The following is a 16,832-nucleotide window of genomic DNA, read 5'->3' as shown; positions in this document are numbered from 1 at the left end:
CGCTATAGTTTAGCAGTTTCCCCATTTCCCTAGTGACACGAATTTCATTAAAGAAACGCCAGTCGCATTGTTAAGATTACTCTGCGAAACGAACCTAAACTGTATTTTATAATAAGCTGATGTATATATCAGATAAGCTGACGCAATTACCAACCTCCGTTTGCTCATTGAAAGGCGCCAAACGTGTTAGGAGATCGACGGAATGTTGACCTATCAAAGTGCGGGCTGCGGTCACCCGCAGAGGTCGTGGAACGGGGAGGAGGAGCCTACAGCCCATGCAAAAAGAAAGCTTCCTCGGGAACAGCTGCGCGCTCTGGGACCGCGTGCGACGCGACAGAACTGGAAAATGCGCGCAGAACGCATTTCTCCGACGCAGAAAGCGATTGTTCTGGCTTTCGCGCGACGCAAGTGCCCCAGCACACACGCGGCTCTGCCAGAAGAAGAATTCGAGGAGCGTTGCAGCGAGACGGGCCAAGAAAACAAGGGGAAGGTGCCCACGTGTGCGTGTTTCCGTCGTCGCATGCAGCTGAAGCAAAAAGAAAGAAGGACAGGTGCGTGGCCGCCTGCGTGGGGGAAGAAGCTGCCTCGACGTTCTCTGCGTCGTGGCGTCGCGAAATAACCTACAGCCGCGGCTATACGGCGCAACCAGCTCGTCGTGTTGTTGGCGACTGCGAGCCTGTTGCCGGTATCTGTGTGGAGCGCGTGTGTGTTGTGTGTCGGGGGCAAAAGCTGTGACAGAGATAGAGAGACAGAGAGAGAGAGAGGACGGGCCTACCTGTGCAGCAGTAGCAAGCTCCTTATGTACCACACGAGTCTTTACTTTTTTCTCGGCGGCGCCGGCTGCCCAACGCGACGCGGCGGCCGCGTACTGAGGCGGGCACTCTACGAGAAGCACTTTGCGGCGCGGCGGAGGGACGGGCGGCCTGCTGCTGCTGCGTGCGGGGAGGAGTTGTGCGGCGTGGTTGAGGCAGCGGTTGTTGTGCATGGTGGTGCGGGTGCGGGTGACAGGTTGCGGCAGCGTCAACAAGCCCTCGGGCGTTTCGCACCTTCATGGCCGCCGGAATGGAGAGCGTCGAGGTGGGCTTGCGCAGGTGTTTGAAGTGGCGCAGCGCCCCATTGATGCGCATCGAGTCGGCCGCGATCTCGGCGATCTCGTTGTCCCGGTGCAGCTGGCGCAGCGACGTGGTGAGCGGCGCGCCCGCCGCCTGGTGCGACGACGGCTGCTGCTGCGACGACGACGCCGGCAGCAGGCCCGCGTCTGTCGCGCTGCAGCGCACGCTCTCGCGGGACACCGTGCGCGTGAGGAACGAGTGCTCCAACCGCGCGCTCAGACCCAGCCGCGTGTGCGGGGTCCATAAGTGGGGGCGCTGCTGCGAGGGCGCCGGCTCGCACGCCGCGCGGCCCGCAGGGGGCGCCCCGCCCCCGCCGGGCGCCGGGGCGCCCCACGCGGACGAGCGGCGAAACCCGGCGCCTCCGTCCTCGCCACCGTCGACGTCGTAGCCCGGGCAGCACTCGTCCTCCTCGCTGACGCCGGGGCCGGTGAACTGCACTACCTGGATCTGCGGCCCGATCTCCGGGCACGATCGGTAGTTCGGCGGCGCGGGAGGCTCGAGCGTCTTGAACTCGACCAAGGGCAGCGACCGCTCCGGTTCCGAGTGCATCCGGCCCAGCACCAGCACGGGCTTGCCGGACGACCCGGACGCCTGGTGCTGCAGTTGCGGGTACGACCAGTCGGGCGGCTCGGGCGGTGGCTGAGGCGCGGGCGGCTGCGTCGGCGCCGCGTGGTGGTTGTTGTTGTTGTTCGTGGCAGCGGCGTTGTTGTTGGAGCCCGGCAGGAAGTCGTCGTCCACGGCGGGCGTCACCATGACGAGGGACATGCTGGAAGGAGGTGACTGGGCTGCGCCAACCGGCGGCTGCGCCGCGCTGCTGCTGTTCTGAGGCGTGGTTCCGGGCACCGCTGTCGCGGCCGCCGCGTTCCCTGGCTGCGGTTCCCGGCGCCCTCGCTGCTGCTGCTGCTCGCTGGGTTCGGGCCCGCGGGCGGCCTCCGTGGGGCCGACGGCGCGAGTCCTAACCCAGGTCTAGCTTCTGGCTCGGCACCTTCGCCTGCTTTAGCTGGGTGTTCGCCGCGGCCTCGGCCGACAGGTGCCTCAGCGCTGCTGGCATCTGCGAGTTTGAAAGCAACAAAGAGAAAGGAATATTAGGCTTACACCTTCGGCCCTCTGTATCGTCCTCAATCGTTGTTGGCAAACTATTAATGACATAACATTGTCATTAACATAACATTGACATACAAAATCTAGCAAACGTAGGCCAGCGCTAATGAATACAAAACAATAGAAATAAAATCTAAATGAAGGTAACGGAACCCATTTACACATACTTAGCATAAAGTTAACAGAAGAACATCGCACAGTACAACACGTATGTAATTCACAGTGTAAGTCGCCTACTATCAACGCAGAGCATTAGACTCGCTAGCTAAGGCTGGCCGATGTCATAACTTTGGTCTAAACACACACATATATCTTTCTCTCCACAGGACATGCGTATACATATGTAGTATTTAGTCGAAGAAATTTCTTTAATTATTACGCATGCCTTGAAAATAATTTGTCATCTTTTTCCTGGCAGAAAATTGCTGTGAAATTATGCTTTTTGTCAGGAAGATCAATTAGTAGTGATACAGGAATATATCTTAGTGGTGTCACAGTGTTTCGATAAAGAACTAGTTTTTCCGTACACGAGCACGAGATCCCACCAGCTACAATATGGGCGCTGCACATGACTGCCATTCTTTCTGGGACTAAAGAAACCAGTTAATTTTTTTTTTTTTCGTTTCACTGCGGCGTAGCTGTAAGATAGTCAAGGGCCATTTTCTCACTCTGAAATAGGGCGTGACTCTTGACTTGACTTTGCGTAGCACCTTTTGCATATATATAAATGCTGCCGTGAGATTTAAATACATATACAGAATGAAAGCTTGATACCATACTCTTTAATGCTCGCAGAGTTCATAGGAATACTTCACGTTAACCTCCATACCAGAGGACCCACGTAACTTGAGCCAACCTTTAAAAGTATGCAAATGCCACGTAGCTGCACAGAACCAAGGTAATCTTATTTTCCGTCGCTTGGAGATACTCAAATTATTTCTTGCATTCCGCCTAATTATATAAGGAGTCTTAATTACTTATTGAACTTCTCAAACATTATAATTAGACGAAGAGTGCCAATGAGCAAATTGTAGAGCAAAATGCGAAACTCCTGGTATAGCTTTCTGTTGCTCAATACGTGCTACAAAAAGTGTTTTTCCGAGTGTGAAAGAAGCCCGCGAATACACGCAAAGTGCCTCGAGCGGTCGACTCAGGCGGCAATATTGCGTGTATCCGGGACCTTCTCTCATGCTTGGAAAAACACTTTTATGTATCACATACTGAGCAACAGAAAGCTATAACGAGAGTTTTTCATGTTGCTCTACAATTTTCTCATTGACACTTTCCAACTAATTATAATATTCGAGAAGTTGATTATTCATTAAGTCTAATTATAGAATTAGGCGGCATGCCACAAAAATTAGTAGGGGTCCCTTATGCTACAACTAAGACGACTTGAAGGTGAAAGCCCGAGCGGCGCTATCTCAATGACATGACAACCACTTTTTTTTTTTTTTTGCTGAGTCATCTTCATGCGAACCCATATTTTGCAAAATCAATTTATCAAGTCATCCTTATTTCACCAAACTCGGACCGTGACTCAGCACTTGCTTTTGCTGACTCATCGTCACTCTAAACCCACATTATGTAGTCATTTTTGCAAGTCATCCTTGATTCGCCAAACTCAGACCATGAAGCATTTTGGCCGCCTGGGGTGTTTGTACTTAAATAGCAGCGCTGCAAAGTTGAAACACAGGGACGAAAACAGCACAGACTAAGCGCATCTATCAACCGTTCTTTACCGGGGTTCTTCACCGTGTATTCAAGGTACGGTGCACGAACCTTTATTGAATTGCGCCTCCAGTGGAGTCTGACTCCCGTGGTTGGGAATCGAATTCGAGACATTCTGCTCTGCAGCAGAAGAACGTAGCCACTGAGACGTGACGGCAGTATATCGCAGGAATTGAGCATACGCATTAAGCTCGAAAACGTGCTCGACGTAGACAGGATGTCATTGCACTAGTAAGGCTTCGGTTAAGTTATGAAAGGTAAACGTGTTGGCAATGTCCTGCACTATGTCGGAAACAAGATGAGTGCTATAGCATTCCCGTCATGGTGATAGCAATACTTCTTTAATGTTTTACTCCAGCTATGAGAATTCTCGTGTGCTGTTAGAATACATTCGCACTGAGCGTGAGAACTGTAAACCTAGCAAATCCGATAGTACGGGAAATCTCTAAGATGCAGTTAATTAGGGGACAGACAGTTACGCCCTCACGGAAGCTTCGTTTATCCACCTTAGCTTTCAGTGTTATCGGGCTTTAGAATGGCACGAAAGGCTATTTCTCCTTTCGGCCTTTTTCTCATTTTTTATTTATTTTCTTCATTTTGTTTTTTCCTACATTTCGTAGTTGCTGAATTTAATTTTTGATGGGCCCTTGGGGGTGGGCAAATTTATCCATGTGCTCATCACTTATTAGACAACAACAACTAACAGTACATAACTTCAGAAACATTTAAAAAAGCATGCAGAAAACAAGATCAAGTTCAAAAATACAGCAAAGTAGAGACAAGAGACAATTAAATGCGCCAATACAAATATATTTGCGTTTAAAGCGCTGCATCAGGTGCTAAGAACGTTGCACGTCGAATTACGCAATAACAAATTCTAATGTGGGAACACTTACGAATAGCGTGTACACCCAGGGCAAATTCTTTCGATCAACTGACAACTGACATGGCTGAATGAGGAGACCGACTTCCCTTTAGGAATACAACGTCATGATCGCAGATTTATGATATATGCACCTTTGTATACACTAAAGCAGAGCTAAAAAAGGTGTCAGTGTCCTTTCAAGTCGTGCTAATATCATCCAATGTTGGGATAATGTAGTTCCCACAGTGGGCTTACAGTGGCCCTGCTTCTGTGCCTACCCGCCGTAGTTGCTCAGTGGCATGGTGTTCGGCTGCTGAGCACGAGGTCGCGGGATCGAATCCCGGCCACGGCGGCCGCATTTCGATGGGGGTGAAATGCGAAAACACCCGTGTACTTAGATTTAGGTGCACGTTAAAGAACCCCAGGTGGTCCAAATTTCCGGAGTCCCCCACTACGGCGTGCCTCATAATCAGATGGTGGTTTTGGCACGTAAAACCCCATAATTTTGCTTCTGTGCCTCTAGGGCAGGCTTTCGCTCTAAGGCAGAGAAAAAAGATGAAACGTAATGTGTAATGTATGAAGACAACTTCTCTTTATAGGTGGTTGCAATCATGAGTAATCAATAGAGCGATGAAAGGTATCAGTATCCGCCGCGGTAGCTTGCTGAATATAGCTTTGCCCTGCTGAACTTGCGGTCGCGGCTTCGTTACCGGCCGCGGCGGCCGCATTTCTACGACGTACGGACAAGCTGAAACTCTCTATTAAACGTTGAAACAACGAAAATTTAGCGATGGCCATCTCCTGTTTTGGTGTCAGGCAGACGAAGAAGCGCGCCATTATGCCTGATCAGAAAAATCACCGCTCAAGCACTCCGTACAGATCGTTAATCAGCGAAGCTGAAACGTGCGGACCCGGTGTTTATCGCTGGGTTAATCCCAACGGTTCATTAAAGTATTTCTCAATTATGAGGTTACACACACGTTTAGCTGCGACGGAGAGAACGTTGTCACTGACGGTATGCCCGCAGCCCGCCATTGCCGCTTGCGATTCTTAGAAATTGAATTGCTTCAAAACTAAATTTGTCCGTTACGTAAGGCAACGAATTGCTCATACCCCCGTAAACGCGCCCTTCCCATCACGACGACAGAAGAAAAGTGAAATTCTACGCTGGAATGATGAGCGGCAACGCAGCCGGCTGTGGAAGAAGACGACGACGACGAACGCGTGAGCAGTGGCCCGAGCGCGTTCGCGCGGTTTCGCCGAGGGGCTCCAACGAGCCAGCTGTGGAAGAAGACGACGACGCTCGAGCCATTGCTGATGATGATAGTTTCTCCGCATATCGGACGGACGGATTTTCGTTTCGCCTAGCCATGTACAGCTTCACTGTAAAAAGTTACAGTCAATTAAAATGAAACAGCTCCGACCGAGTTCTACATTGTTTAAAGAACGGGTTAGTTCACTGCAGACTAATCGATTTTGTCTAGCCAACTACTTTAACGTTACGAGAGCACCACTTAAGCTACGACAGACAGCGCATTGAAGGGATGTAGATTAATGTTCCACCACGCGGGGTTCTCAACGCGCAAATGTGTCCCTGCATTCCGCCCCTACAGACTACGAACGAGCCAGGCCAAGAAATCAAAACCGCGACATCGCGCAATACAAGTGAACGCCATAGGCGTCGAGCCACTGTGATACTCGAATCTTAAAACAGAAGAATTACCCGAATCCCTCTATTACGTTTCTCACTGATACGTTGCTTAGGCTATAAATTCGCCGAAAGCCGGGTGATCGTGAAGCGGACAGCATGTTCTGGTAATAGGCTTCATGGCGACTACGCGCTCGCTTTTTCGTTAGCCTCCTCTAGGGTGCTGGCGCGACGTGTTAAAGGAACAACATTAAACTTAAAAAAAGGACGTCTCAAAGTGGTGGGAAGTGGTCGAAGTGTTCTCAAAGACATATGCGAAGAAGCAACTTTTGGCCAAAAATTAAGTTCGACCCGCATTTGACAAAGCCCACTTCCAGTGGACAGCACTGCCGGACGCGTTAGAAATGCCTCTACAGGGGAAGAAATAGAAGATCCTCTTGTTGTACTCCGTTACGACGGCTCACGGCGCTCTTTGCACTGACTTTTTTTATTAGCTTTGTCTCCTCGGCTCGCCTTGCCTGAAGACAATCGTATACTGATGAAGCGGGAGGAACACCGAGCTAAATTTGATCATGGAACGGGTATTTTAAAAACGTCACAATGGCTGCCTCGCTTGCTTTGACCTTTCGCCTCTTGCTGACGTAACCACGTTCGCAAGTGCGCGCTTTTAGGGCAGAAGCAAAGTGTAAAAAATAGAAATGGAATGACGTTGAACTTATACGTGCTTCCATATGCGTAAATGCATTTATCGGGCGCTCGAGTTACCGACGGCAATTTTATTAAACGGTAAACCTTGCTATTTCGTAACAGAGGGTCATTAATGAATGATGTGTTCAGAACAACCACAGCGTTTTCTTATAAGTCCTCGCGAATGCTAGAATAAGTTTTCGTGTCATTTTCGGAATGATGTCGCAGAAGTCGTCTGGAAGCCTCGCAGCGAAATTAATACGCGCGATATTTTTGCAACTAACAAGGTAAACGCTGTACCGGAAGTTCACTGCAGCAGACGAAATGTTTTTACCGCGCAAGAATATGTATCTCGGCACTAAAATTTAATCAGGCTAGTAATGCTTGAAGACGAGTACAGTGCACTGCTCTTATAAGGACAATGACGTGGTAATTTGTGTGATACTGTAAATACTCCAACCAATAGAATACAGAAACAGCTACTACACCTCTTGGCTATTTAGAAAGCGCTACTATGTAGTTATAATACCAATGAGCACCAATCGAGAAGAATTCACGTATGCAGAACCAGGACGAATTTTTGGTGACTCCTCGTGAGTAACCTGTCCGAAATCAAGCTGTTTTCCAATACTGGGGAAGAAGTAAGTTAGTTTACTGGATGAACGTGACTGCTGTCCAGTTTCAAATTCAGTAATATCACTTGCTTAGAACAAATACGCCAGAATACGTGCGCTAATTTCAGCTTAATCTCATAAAGTGCTGGCCCGTTTTCCGGTTTCTAAGCCTCATTTCCTACACAGCTTAGGGCGTGCTGCGACGCGGTGCGCGCTTCTGTCAAAACAACTTAAGAGGCTATTTGCGGAGGCATTACAAGTTCTCAAGCTTACCACATTAAGCCGGATCGGCACATAATCCATGCAGACAGCCTCACATGCTCTATCTCGTGCATATTGCAGAAAGTGGAACAATCTGATTGCGTCACTGCAGGCATGGAGATCAAGAAAAAAATTGACGGTGCATCCGCCCTTTGGAGATTACTGGCGACGTTAATGCGATCAGCAATCTTTCTTATGATGTGTGTGTGTGTCATTAGCGATGTGGGGGAGGGGGGATATGTTTTAAATGTCATGATGAATATTTTGATAATTATTCTATCTCTATTCCATCCGTGAATTGTGAAACCTTACGGCCCATTGACAGACATCCGAAATGGACATCTGGCTGCCAAACCACAATGCCGAATGATACCACGACACATTATATATTGGTGTTAATGCAAGCGCTGTAACGACTGCACCCTAGTTGAAACTTCGTAGCAGCCACCACTATCCCTTGTATCCTGGTTCCAACGACGTTTCAGCGACTCTGCATCAAGTGGCCGCCACCAACGTGGGGGTGTTGCGGATGGGGAACTATCGCTTTAATATATTTGGGGATACATATATACCCCTTGTTTCACCTTGGCACATCTATTCTGAGGGAGTGGCCAATATTGGGCACTTACCAATACCATATACGCACTGTCGTAGTTATCTATTGGGGCGCATAACCTGTCTCTCTCTCTCTCGTTCACATAAACAGTGGCACATGCCATAGAGTCATGTTGTTTTCTCAGCAAGTTAGCAGCCAGTACTGCGAAAGATGTTAGAGCCATACCGCAAGCAAGGTGAAACTCCCAGAGAATTGTAATCGCAAAAACGAATGAACAGTATTATTTTGTTCAGCTTGGAATTCTTAGGTTACTTCACGCATTTTCTTGAACTTCGAATACATTTTCTTTAGAAGTTAACATAAATTTCAACTGCCTGTGCTGCACCGTTTCTGCCGTGTCGGAATGGGGCACAGGCCCTGTAAAGTCCCTTCGCGGGCTTTTCATCTGTGTGCTCACCATCACTGTACATTTGTATAGCGTGATGATGGAAATAAATGTGCATTTGTATTACTTGTATTTGGGTATCTACGTACGTGCCTACCTGATCGATTTCACGCAAACTTGGGCCAATGGGTCATGCATGGCAGAGCATCGGGCTGCTGTGCTGAGGAAAGCGGGTTCGGAACCAAATGTCGGATCAGCTTGTGTCATTGGGTACGGGCCAATAAATATGCGCCGCTCTTCATAATAATCCTAACATATAAAACACATTGTCACCTGGTGTAGCAATACACCTCATTATAAATAAGAGAGAATTGAATATTTGAGCGCAGGCTTCGCGGTTTTTCCTGTGCTCTCTGCAGTGATAGTTGACCTTATAAAACGTGAACGTCTTGTATATAGAGGTACAAACTTCTCTAGAACGCGCGAACCAAGTTCTCAGGACTGCGCTGGCGATATCTGAAGATGACATGGCGCAGAATATCCGCTGCATGTGAGGTTGCGTGACTACATTTAGAATTTCCATTAATTTCTCGTGACCTGGTGGTCGGCTTAAGCTTTGGTGGCTGCTTTGGCCCTCAGAAGTGTGTTCTAGACAAGTTTGTTGACCTCTGTACGTTTTGTCGTCCATGTATGTGGCAATTTCTTCACCAATTACACGCCCATCATAAGATTAAATGCTGATCACACTATAGCGTCACCAGTCATATCCAAAGGTTTCATACGCCGACAACCAATTATTTTTATTAGCTGGGTTTGATCGCACAATGCTCAAAGACGCGGATGTAAACTTAAAATTTAAGTGCGAGATGTCGAAGGCATAAGTGGGTTTCTTAAATACATGAAAATAAGCTTCGTGGCGCCAACAAAGTCATTTGAGGCAACAAGCACCCTGACCATAAAATCAAGCATTGAACGATACTGATTTAACTTAACTGTCTGTCTGGTTCAGCTTGCTCATTTGGCTTTCTTTTCTCTTCATCTGCGTGGCTGTGTGTATTTGCGCGTGTGAGTTTCTGCGGTAGAATCTAACCAACAGACGTCAATGTTGTCGTTGAAGCGCTATGAGAAAAAGGCCACTGATTTCCAGCTAGGTCTTTTTTTTTCTAAACTTCGATTTCTTCGTTCATTTTCTTGCATCCATATTTCCTCTCTGTGCTTATGTTATATCGATCAACCTCTACTGCGTTAGAAATTCGCGGTTTCGTCTGGAGGCGAATCATTTGAAAGGCTATCAAGGTTTGGCGCAGCGCTGGAGGCGTCTCAGAACGCTGGCGGCATGAGGAGCGACGCCAGCGACGTTTCAGGCGTCGCACCTCGATGATGTACGAGAACAGACAGAATGAAACACCTCGGCGCAGGTCAGCGTCCAAAGTAAGAATGACAGATTTATCTCGACCTCGACTGACCGTTCCACTCATTCCAGCGTATGCACCACGGCGTAGTACACACACCTGTTCAGCAGGAACGCTGATGTGTGCCTGCACGACGCTCACGCCAGCAGTAAAAGCCAGAACAATTCCCCGGCTTCTGCATAGCCGACTGAGTGCATTGTGACAGCCAAGCGCACTGCGGCTCCCTCGCCACGTAGGACGCCCATGCGCCGTCAACTGCAGAACATCACGACGGCGCCGACGGTGTTGCCAACGGCGACGACGCAAGTGCGCCTCAAGCGACTCTATAATTGCTGTCACAATAAAACGAGGGTATTCAGTTTGGTGATCAGTACCTAAAGGGTGTGTCCCTCTTCAAAAACAACAACGCGTTGGCTTCGCCTCAATAAAGGTCAGCTTACGGTGAAACACGCTTCTGGTGGTCATGGTCGTGATTGTGGTAGTTGTGGTGGATGGAAACCACAGGAGATGTGGCATGCATCCGGTGCATGGCCGTTTTCGATTGGGCACGTGACTCATCTGGTGAGCGTGTTTTTATATCTGTTTCAGGCATGTGCAGTGTGCTGTGTGCTGAGTGGCCGGGACACATCGCGCAGGACAAGCGCTTCATTATATTCTGCGCGGTGCATTTCACAACGTTCGGTAATGCACAAAAGGATCCACCACTTTTTCATGACTAAAGAAAATGAAAAAAGAAAAGAAAGAAACAAGAGAAAAAACAAATTGTTAATGCGTACTAATATCACACGTTAAAATTGTGTTTTTAGTCAATAAAACAAAGAGCCGTATCCGCGGAACGACAGAACCAATAAATGTACGTGAACTACCCTTAAAATAGCTTGTATGAACGCGTTTTTCTACCAATAACCTTGACAACGCAGCGTGGAAGCACGACGCTGGATTGCCATGACGTCATGAAACGCTGGGTCACGTGAAGTCGAGGTAACATTTTCCTACCGTACGGTGAAGAGTACTTAGATTTAGGGGCACATTAAAGAACCCCAGGTGGTCCAGTTTATTCCGGAGTCTCCCACTGCGGCGTGCCTCATAATCAGATTGTGTTTTTAGCACGTAGAACCCCATAATTATTTAAACGGCGAAATGTCTCCTCAGCTCTGTTGTCTACTAGCGCCAACTGCGCAGATATGCAGGGGCCACGCACGCAACCTCACCAAGAGCGCAATGTATCCTTCTTCTTTGAAGAGTATATCCGATAAGAAAAGTTGAAGACAAGTTTGCGGCCCACATATCTCCTGCTAGCCCGTTGCCATCTTCTGTCCAAGAGCTCAAGGTCGTGGGTTCATTTCCAGCCGCGGCCTCCGCATTCAAATGGGGTGGAATGCTAAAACGCTTGTGAACTGTACATTGGGTGCACCTGGTCAAGAATCCCACGTGGTCGAAAGTATTCCGGAGTCACCCGCTACGGCGTGCCTTATAATTGTATCGTGGTTCTGGCACGTAAAACCCCAGCATGTATTATAATCAGTTTAACTTCTATCCAACCGAGCGAGCGATCGATGCTGAAACAGTCTTGTAACAGGTTCTTGTATCTACTGAAGAGAAATGGCTTTGTGTCCAGAGATCCACTCAGCAAGCTATATTAGAACATACTATAATACTCGATTAAATCGAGTAAATCTATAAGACGAGTAATTCCGCCTGGCTGGCTGCACAATAAAATAATAATTAAAAAATAAAAGAAATGAAAATAAAAGTAAGAAATAAAGAAAGAAGAAAAGAAAAACTCCGAGCTTCACTTTTGCTGAGTAAGACTCTTCGTGCAACGTCGTCAGGCCTAACATAGTCACTGAGGACGTATACATATACCTACGCTTCGTGTCAGCCTATAGGCCCTTAACAAAATGTGCCCACATTAGTCTAAGTTCCACTGGCATTTCATTCGAACAGCCTCAGCGTACTGCGTGGTAAGCTCCGATGTCGCACGTATGGCGTCAACACTCAAACCCTCGCCGTCGAAGCAGTCTGCCCCTGGATCACTTATCGAGGCCTCTTGAGGACGGTAACAAAAATGCGTAGCAGTTGAACATTTACATACGGTGTTAGGCAATGACCATGAAATATTTCAACGGAACGCCATATGCACGAAGGCGTGCAAGGAGTCTTATCCTAGAGTGGCACGGCACGCGCTGTATCTCTGTCAAGCGCTGCTGCTGCAAGTGGCATCTGACTTATTACAGGAGTGCGCACTATGGTGCAGAGTGAAGTCGATTGCTTCGTTAATCGGAAAATAGTAATTGAAGGGCCCAGTATATCTCTTCATTCTGGCCCAAGTGATCGCTCACAAGCTATCGAACTCGCCGAGCGCGTATTCCCGAGCCTAAGCAAATTCTGACAGGTGTCTCTGCAGCTGGTTTCAGCGCCGAACTTTGGAAATAACTCTCGGAAGTCAACGACATCAGTAACGTTCTGCAGCGCGAGCCGACGAAGAGCAGACGTCACGCGTTTACTGACGTCATTGCGCTTTGCAAAAGCAGCAGAATGAGGTCTCAGCATTCTGTTGCGCGGAGCGATGACGTCGCAGAGACGTCAGCTGTGACACATGCGATGATTGTAGAATTACGGATATTTGCTGACTCCCCTGCTCCCGTGAAGGAGAACGCCTGTCGAGCGCATGTTATTGCTGCGTCGACTGCTTGCCTTAAACTGAAGCTCAATTAAATGTTCGGTATGTAGGAACGAAAATAATAATAAGAAAACGGAGTGATCAACGTTTGTCATAAACAGCGTCAGTGCACGTGGAACGCCAGGCCAACATTTTGTGCATTCGAAGAAAATAAATATTGTTTTAGACTTGTTCTATCCACTAGCCAGCGCTTCCGCTTTCGTAATATTCGCTTTTTGTGTATAATTTTTACCATGGGGTTGGAAAGAGATTATGCATTTTGTTCTCGTCAAGAAAAACAAAAGAAAAAGAAAACTGTCTGCAGTGAGCGCTGTTTTCTTCGCCTTTTTGCATGTGTTATTTTTTTGTACGGTTAGCAGATGTTTTATTAAACCATGACTCGTTGCTGCAAACGAGTACGCTTGAATAAGAAGTTTCAAAATGGGGTGTGAGGTAGAAGGCCTTGGTAACGCGAGGAGCAGCGTTAATGCTCGCACCTGCCTCCGCGTGCTTAATTGGTGGCGGTCCCGTTTGCAACTTTAATTATGTGGTCTCATAATATAACGTGCGTATCGTGTCACTTTACAGTAAAAATTATGCGGCATCGCTTCGTAATGCGCGCTATTTTCACACTAATGATACAGAAAACACGAGGAACTGTCTGGCACCATGCGCATACTTGTCAATAAGACGTACATGATTTCTGTTTCCGAATTTATTATTATTATTATTATTATTATTATTATTATTATTATTATTATTATTATTATTATTATTGTTGTTGTTGTTGTTGTTGTTGTTGTTGTTATTATTATTGTTTTAATGCTATAATTATAATTATTATTATTATTGCAAAGCAACATACTTTTCACCCGAAACCAGGAATTATTGTATAGCTTCCGCAACTAAAAGAAATGACACATCGGAATTACTGAATGTTTCCTAGAAAAATTTGATCTCTCCTTCAGTATGAACCTATTCCTGTTGCCACAGGATTAACATAACGTGTCAACTTTGACAACAAAATACAATATAAACATAAATAAAAACAAAACAGAACGCGCAAGAGATTGTCACATAAATATATGTTAGAAAGATAGCTTGCTTTCCAGGCCCGTGGGCAGGCGGGCAATTTGGTAATGAAGAGTTGGGAATGAGGGCCAATGTCTAGTAGATACATTGAGGGATGTACGAACAGTCAACGCCCTTTCCTATTAGTTATGCCTCCCAGCACGTCTTCGTTTTCGCGCCTGCTTCCACACTGACTAAAGTCGCAACTAGCAAAATAACACCGATAGTTACACGCTATACGTCAACTGTTTCTGCACTTTCCTTACAGCCCGCACCTCCCAAATTCAATTTTAGCGCCATGTGGCGGTCAGAGGAGCACATGTCGCCACCTCTCGGCAGGCGATCGATTTAAGGAACGGCGCATCTACATTCACCATTGCGAAAAGCTTGCGTCTGTCCTTGCTCTTTTTTTCCCCTCCAGACGCGCCTCCGAAGTCGTCGTCGTGGGGCCGTGCAGATTTCGGAGGCTACGTCTTGCTTCCGACGAACGCCGCCAGATGGCGGCACCGCACTGCATGCGCCCGCTCTTGTCTGTTCGGTAACCGCATATTTCCCCACCTTCCCCACTCGCCCGCATGCCCGTTCCCTCGAGCTACAGTGGCTGTACTCGAGCGTACACCGCATTGGGATGGCGCGATTATGCGAGGGAAGACGGGAAGACCAAACAACACGTTTTCCACCTCCCCATTCTCTTGGAATTTCGCTCTTGGCGCGAGTTGCTGACAGCGTTTACTAGAGGACCGCCAGGTGCTCAAACCCAAACAGCGCGTCTGCCCGTTAAAAATGGTGTAGCCACAGATCATCATCATCATCAACCAACATCGCAATTGCACATGGAGTGATGTTCCCTGGCTCTTATATGCAATGGGCTAATAGAGCCTGATTAGAACGTTCTTCTTCTTTCTGGGGTTTTACATGCCAAAACCAGTTCTGATTATGAGGCACGCTGTAGTGGAGGGCTCCGGATTAATTTTGACCACCTGGGGTTCTTTAACGTGCACTACAACGCAAGCACACGGGCGTTTTTGCATTTCACCTCCATCGAAATGCGGCCACCGCGGCCGGGATTCGATCCCGCGATTTCGTGCTCAGCAGCGCAACGCCTTAGCTGATTGAGCCACCCCGGCGGGTGATTAGAACGTTGAACCATTTTGATTACTCTCTTGTGTTGAGCATTGTCGTATATTTATTGATCAGCGTTTTGTTCCAGGAAATCAATGTCCACATCAGCAATTCACAGTTTAGCGCAGTTATAGTTTATATATCGGGATAATAGTTGTGCAGTAGCAGTCATCAGTATTGTCACGTAGTATTCAATATACCACGGCAATTTTTTTTTCTTTTTGTTGAAAAACGCTGGTAAATGTGGAGCAAGAGGAAGGAAGGAAGGAAAGAGGGGAGAATTAAAGGCAGGGAGGTCAACCAGTTTAGCACAACCGGTTGGCTACCCTACACATGGGAGCGGGATGGGGGAGAATGAAAGATGGGGAGGAGAGAGAGAGCACATAGCACCGCACACACACCGTCAGTCACAGTCCATCACTCTTGCGTGGTACGTGACATCACTGTCACAGCCGCTTGTCCAAGCCCGTTTCTTTCAAAAACCTAAGTAGTCCCTTCGTCGCCTTCAGCTGTGATGTCTTCTGTCGACGACACGTGAGAATCGTTTCAATTTTCATTGGTCTATTGTCAATGTGCGCTGGAGCGGATGCCAGGGACTGTCTCTGAACATCATATTCAGGAAAGTCGCATATAATGTGTTGTAGCGTCTCCTCGCTAAGACAGGCATTGCAAAGAGCGTTGTCGGCCATTCCAATGAGAAATGAATAAGATTTCGTGAATGCCACCCCTAGCCATAAGCGATAAAGTAGAGTGGCCTCTCTTCGGCGGAGTCCAGCTGGCACACGGAGATGCATCAAAGAGGGCAGGTGGGATAGGAGCAAAGATAGGAGGCGGGAGGTTAACGGAAAGAGCGTCTGGTTGTCTACCCTACGCAAGTTAAGGAAGAAGATAAAATAGAGAGATGACAGTGAAAATGATAATAATTCAAATAAAAAATGCTTTACTGACTTTGGGAAGGAGCATGGGATGGGAAGAAACAATATATTTTAATCATTATAATCATTCATATGGTTGCCCGAATTACCCTATTGGCGGCTCCTGCTAACATTGTGCCAAGTTTCTCACTGTTAACTTTTGTAGCACGTGCACTAAATGGGCTCAACACACTAATCCGTTCTCAGAGCAGAAAATGATCCTAGAGCGCTGTTTTTGAAAGTGAAGCCAGCATCTGCTTTCTGAGAGAACCTTAGGTTTGGGATGTTGCTCTCATTAAACTGTATACGCTGTTTGTAGCTTAGTGCAAAATAATATATTTCTTAGCTCGTGAAAGTATGCACTGCATATATTATATAGTGTTTAGGACAGTTTGCTTTCCTTTTCTTATTTTTTTATTATAAGAAAACCGACCTTCGCATCCGATGCCCTAAAGCACGAGTCGACCTAATTAGTCATGCTCGTCGTTTTAAAGTCATTTGCAAGGAGAGCGTACGGCGGCGCAACATATGTTATGCGCAACAGCTGGGCATCGTAAACGAAGTCGCTATAAATTGCATATTTACGCGAACTCTTGCATCTCCTTACGAACATACTTGTTCAAACTTTTTAGAGCACCTCTGCGCTCGGCGAGATCATCATTAGCTTGTTCAAACTTTTTAGAGCACCTCT

At 47.4% G+C, this 16,832-nt stretch overlaps 1 protein-coding gene across 6 annotated transcripts in view; it reads right to left on the bottom strand.

Annotated features, from left to right (window-relative positions):
• LOC119446224 (small conductance calcium-activated potassium channel protein 2-like) overlaps positions 1-16,832 on the bottom strand; it is a 462,613-nt gene that overhangs the window by 239,218 nt on the left and 206,563 nt on the right. For 4 of the 6 annotated variants that reach the window (XM_049664012.1, XM_049664009.1, XM_037710591.2 and 1 more), the window contains exon 3: positions 1,047-2,163. In XM_049664012.1, coding sequence (XP_049519969.1) covers positions 1,047-1,877 — 831 coding nt within the window. In that variant the 5' untranslated portion in view covers positions 1,878-2,163. Of the gene's footprint in view, positions 1-1,046; positions 2,230-16,832 lie in introns of those variants that run through there. The other 2 variants (XM_049664013.1, XM_049664011.1) reach the window with 2 other exon arrangements.

The sequence above is a fragment of the Dermacentor silvarum genome, chromosome 3 (assembly GCF_013339745.2).
Source record: "Dermacentor silvarum isolate Dsil-2018 chromosome 3, BIME_Dsil_1.4, whole genome shotgun sequence".
Lineage (NCBI taxonomy): Eukaryota > Metazoa > Arthropoda > Arachnida > Ixodida > Ixodidae > Dermacentor > Dermacentor silvarum.
Note: the sequence above shows the minus strand (reverse complement) of the source record. Positions and strands in the feature narration are given on the sequence as shown.